The sequence below is a fragment of the Syngnathus acus genome, chromosome 13 (assembly GCF_901709675.1).
Source record: "Syngnathus acus chromosome 13, fSynAcu1.2, whole genome shotgun sequence".
Taxonomy (NCBI): Eukaryota; Metazoa; Chordata; class Actinopteri; order Syngnathiformes; family Syngnathidae; genus Syngnathus; species Syngnathus acus.
The window spans coordinates 1,782,122-1,786,621 of record NC_051098.1 but is presented as its reverse complement, the minus strand read 5'-3'; the positions used below and the strand labels follow the sequence as shown (position 1 = coordinate 1,786,621).

At 48.1% G+C, this 4,500-nt stretch overlaps 1 protein-coding gene across 1 annotated transcript; it reads right to left on the bottom strand.

The window, feature by feature from the left end:
* Positions 1-241: 241 nt before the first annotated feature.
* On the bottom strand, positions 242-1,993 carry LOC119132720 (piggyBac transposable element-derived protein 3-like). Its single transcript, XM_037268190.1, has 2 exons — positions 1,244-1,993; positions 242-1,168 (listed from the first exon to the last, which is right to left on the bottom strand). The coding sequence occupies exons 1-2, from the start codon at positions 1,991-1,993 to the stop codon at positions 242-244; spliced, it is 1,677 nt and encodes a 558-aa protein (XP_037124085.1).
* Between the last annotated feature and the right edge of the window lie 2,507 nt (positions 1,994-4,500).

Below are 4,500 nucleotides of genomic sequence, written 5' to 3'. Positions count from 1 at the left end.
TGCAACGGCGGCCGTCATCCCCAGGGTATGGGGACCAGCCGTAAGAAAATGCCGAAGTTTCTATGAACACAAGTGGCTTTCATAGCCGTATTTATTTGCAACAAACTTTCAACAACAAACTTTCAAACTTGCGGTACCATAAACGCAGATATAAACTGTAACTCAGCAGTGATGATGTTCAGCCTTGCGCCGCCACTTCCGGTCAGAAAACGGATCACGCGACCAGTGCTTCTCACACATTTTATTCCGGCTGGTGGTAAGCACGGAAACACTTCACAGTGCACAGTGCCACGCGGCACTTGGAGCACGCACTGGACGGACGCGACTTGCAAGTCGGCAGTGTGCACTTTCGGCCTTGCTCCGCCACTTCCGGCCAGTGCTCCATGGTGTCGAAGCGGGAGTCATCGGCAACTGCGCACACGCGCGGTCTGCCCGATCTCCGAGCTCGAGTGGCGCCTGGTGCTGCAACCAGAGTTCGGGCCACCTCGCGTCGGAACTCCAGCAGAGACATCCCGCCGTGCTCATCCAGCCGGTGCAGCACCCATGCATTGAAGACGGCCGCGTCCAGCATCCAGGTGAATATCAGCCACCACCACTTCTTCCGGCGCATGTTGATGCGGTAGAGCCCGATGCTCTGGTCGGCGCGGTCCGTGCCGCCCGTGCTGCGGTTGTACAGCTGGACAACAAATGGCTGGTCCACTGCCACCTTCTTCTTCTCCTTCCTTGACCAGCGTGACACCTTCTGCAGAGGATGCTCAGCGGCGAGGGTGGAGGCGATGGTGACCACGGCGTTATCCTTCCACCGAGTGAGCGCAATCTTGTTTGCCGTGTCGTACACGACAGACACGGCACCACGCAGCTTCCTCTTCATAGCCTTCTGATCTGTGATCGGGCAAGAGCGCGGGATGCGGTTTTCTCGGATCGTCCCCGTGCAAGCGTAGCCCCGCCTGTGCAGCTCTGCAACTAGCGGGAGGCCGGTGAAGTAGTTGTCTATGTAGATGCGTAGCGGAAGTGCACGCAGAGCATCGGGGAGGTTGTCCAGAAGTCGAAGGAGCGTGCCACCGCCCTTGCCGAACTTGCGTTCCACTTCAGAGGCATCTACACTCGCCCCCTGGTAGATGTCGAAGTGGAGCAGGAAGCCGTTGGTCCCACTGTTCAGGCACCAGGCCTTGAAGCCGAACCGCACCGGCTTGTTTCAGATTGCTTGCTTGCATCCGTGTCTTCCAAAGTATTCAATCATTGCCTCGTCCAGATCAAGATTGCAGTCCATTGGATACGCCTCCCCGAACCGAGCGTTGAGGATGTCCATCATGGGACGCAGCTTTGTCATCCGGTCGCTGCGGTTCAGGTGCGCGTTGTCGGCGCAGTGAATGTAGCGGATGATCTCCTCGAACCTGTTGCGTGACATGGCCCCAGCGACGAGGGCGCAATGGAGATCTTCATCTGTGTTCCAGTAGTGTCGGCGACTGGGGAGCTGGTGGTAACCCGAGAGCAGCAAGATCCCCACCACGCGCTTCAATTCTCCGATGGTGAGCTGGAAGTTGGAGTCAGTCACCGCCGCATACTTGATGGTCTCTCGAACAAGGTGAGGATATACATCAGAAAGGAAGAAGTCCAGCTTCTGAACTGCGCTCTTTCCAACGACAATCGTGGGGACGGCGAGAGGCCTGGCGTCCGGGAATTTTGTCAGGCGCGTTTTACTGTTGGTCCATTTGTAGTCCAACGCATCTTTCTGCGAGCGTTTCTTTGAGGTGGAGGCCTGTTGGGGCTCCTCTTCTTCCTCAGTGTCGCCATCATCATCTCCGATCACACGTCCGTCGGCGAGGACCACCACGGCGGCAGCGCTAAGCTGCCGTCCCGAGAGATTATCGAGCGTTCCTCCGCCGTCTTCCTCGCCCGTGTCTTCGTCAGACTCCACACTGACCACGGGTGGAGCAATGAAGATTTTATCCACAACTGCGTCGTCATCTTCGATTGCATCGAGGACATCCATCGCCGACTGTGTACCCATAGACGCGGAAAGTCTATGTATAGATGTTTCGCATAAAACAATACATAGAGGAAATACGTTAGGGCGAATCATCACTGCAATCACATATGTCAATAACCATTATATGATAATTGTTCCCTAAAAGTTTCACCCCGCTATCTCGAGTCTATCATAATTTCCCGGAGCTCACCTTTTTGCATCTTCCATCGTGAATCGCGATCGTCCGGCTTCGCTCACCTAGCACGAGTGACTCATAAACTGGGAAAATGGCAGCGCTTCCGGGTTCGACAGGTCAAAGGTTGGTTATAACCGGATACAATCGGCACGAATGCTTGTCGTCATTTGAGGGCGTCGAAAGCTGCGGAAATTGGAGCGTCTACATGCAGACTATAGGCTGAAACGGGGGGGGGGGATGTGGTTCAAATAAAGTTTTATATAAAGTGAGAAGGGATGAGCATGGCAGCAGGTGCCACAGCTTGAAAAAAAGACCAACATATTTTGACAGTATATGAGCTAGGTAGTCTATGTCAGTGGTCCCCAACCACCGGGCCGCGGACCGGTACCGGTCCGTGGGTCACTTTGTACCGGGCCGCCAAGCCACACAGAAAAAAAAAAAATTTGTTTTAATCGACCATCAATTAATTCAGGTGAAGACGCTCGTCCCGGTCACGTGACATGTTTCCCCAGTCGAGCCCGCAAAGCTAGCAAAAATGAGTAAGTATTTATTTTGAAAAATATAAAAAAATTGGCGATTCTCTCCCAATTACATCCGTCGGTTCAGGTCAAGACGCTCGTCTCGGTCACGTGACATGTCACCTCAGTTGAGCCCGCGAAGCAAGCAAAAATGAGCAAGAAACAGAGATGTTTGGAAAGCTTCTTCGGAAAGGGAAAAAAGCCCAATGAGGAGACGGAAGAAGAAGAGGCTACGACTTCTAAGAAAAGGAAAGCTGCATTTAAAAGACTATGACGCGCCAAGCCCACTCTGCATAATATGTGGCGACAGGCTAGCTAACGAGGCAATGAAGCCCTCAAAACTGCTTCGGCACATGGAGACCAAGCATCCTGCATTAAAAGACAAACCTTAACCACTTCGGGTGTCATTTTCTCCGATTACGCCTAGATGGGACCGGCTCGTTTCTGAGAAACAAGCTCAGTGCTCCCAATAATTCAATGTAATGGTGAGTTTTATTTTAATGTCGTTTATACTTGTTTTTATGCCAGTCGTATCATTTTATTTCATCGTATTGATATATTTATTATAAATGTATTATTTATTTATATAAATGTATTATTTAGTTATATAAATCTATTATTTATTTATATAAAGGCCGGTCCGCGAAAATATTTCTGACACGTAACCGGTCCGTGGCGCAAAAAAGGTTGGGGATCACTGGTCTATGTGACTTTTGAAATTTAAACAGTCATCTATGTGGACCCCGAGGAATTTGGTAGAGTGGACCCTTTTAATCTCTTCACCATCTATTTTTATTTTAGTAATAGGATTTTCCATTTTTAATTGTTTTTTTTTAGAGCGGAATAGCATATAATTGGTTTTCCCAATGTTGAGGGAAAGTTTATTTACTTTAAGCCAAGAGTTCACCCTCTGTAGTTCCTTGTTGAGAAGGTCGTGAAGTTCAGACATATTATTGTGTGATATAAACAGGTTGGTGTCATCTGCAAAAATTATTTTATGGAGAGTTTTAGAGCACAGGTGTCAAACTCAAGGCCCGGGGGCCAGATACGGCCCGCCACATCATTTTATGTGGCCCGCGAAGACAAATTGTGCATCAAATTTGTGTCATTCCTAGAATTGCAAATTGTCTTCACTTTTAATATCTTTTTTTTAAAATATTTGACCAGTTTTTACTCGTCTGATTTGAAAATGAGTTATTTGTCAGTCTGTTTTGTAGCTTTTACTGTATATAATATGAGGTGCTCATACATTTATTTGGGTTGACAGTCATAATGGCCCTCTGAAAGACTACAATGCGGCCCGCGAAAATAATGAGTTTGACACCCCTGTTTTAGAGGAATTAACCAAGTCGTTTATATAGATGATGAAGAGCAACGGGCCAAGAATAGAGCCTTGTGGGACCCCACACTTGATGCATTTCTGTAGCGACTTAGTGTTATTACTGCTGTTAATATTGTTGTCTCTGAGTAAGATAACTTTTGAACCAGTTAAGAGCTAAGCCACGGATCCCATAATGATTCAATTTATCTAGGAGTATGTTCCAATCAATGGTGTCAAAGGCCTTTGATAGGTCCCGAAATACACCAATACCATAGTCCCCTTGTTCTAAGGTGTCGTTAACTTTTTCAAGTAGATCCAGGATAGCCATACAGGTGGTGTGTTTCTTCCTGAAACCGTATTGGGATGATGTTAATATGTTTAGTTTGTTGAGGTAATTGATTAATATATTGTAGACGATTCTCTCCAATATTTTGGAGAGGGTGGGTAGTATAGCTATGGGCCAGTAATTGGTCTTATCATTTTTGTCACCAGATTT

Bases quoted from the DNA above. Each gene is read 5' to 3' on its own strand.
- LOC119132720 (XM_037268190.1), bottom strand. From the start codon at position 1,993: ATGGATGTCCTCGATGCAATCGAAGATGACGACGCAGTTGTGGATAAA. The intron at 1,169-1,243 runs GCAATGATTGAA...TTCGGCTTCAAG, and splicing joins GCAATCTTGATCTGGACGAG to GCCTGGTGCCTGAACAGTGG.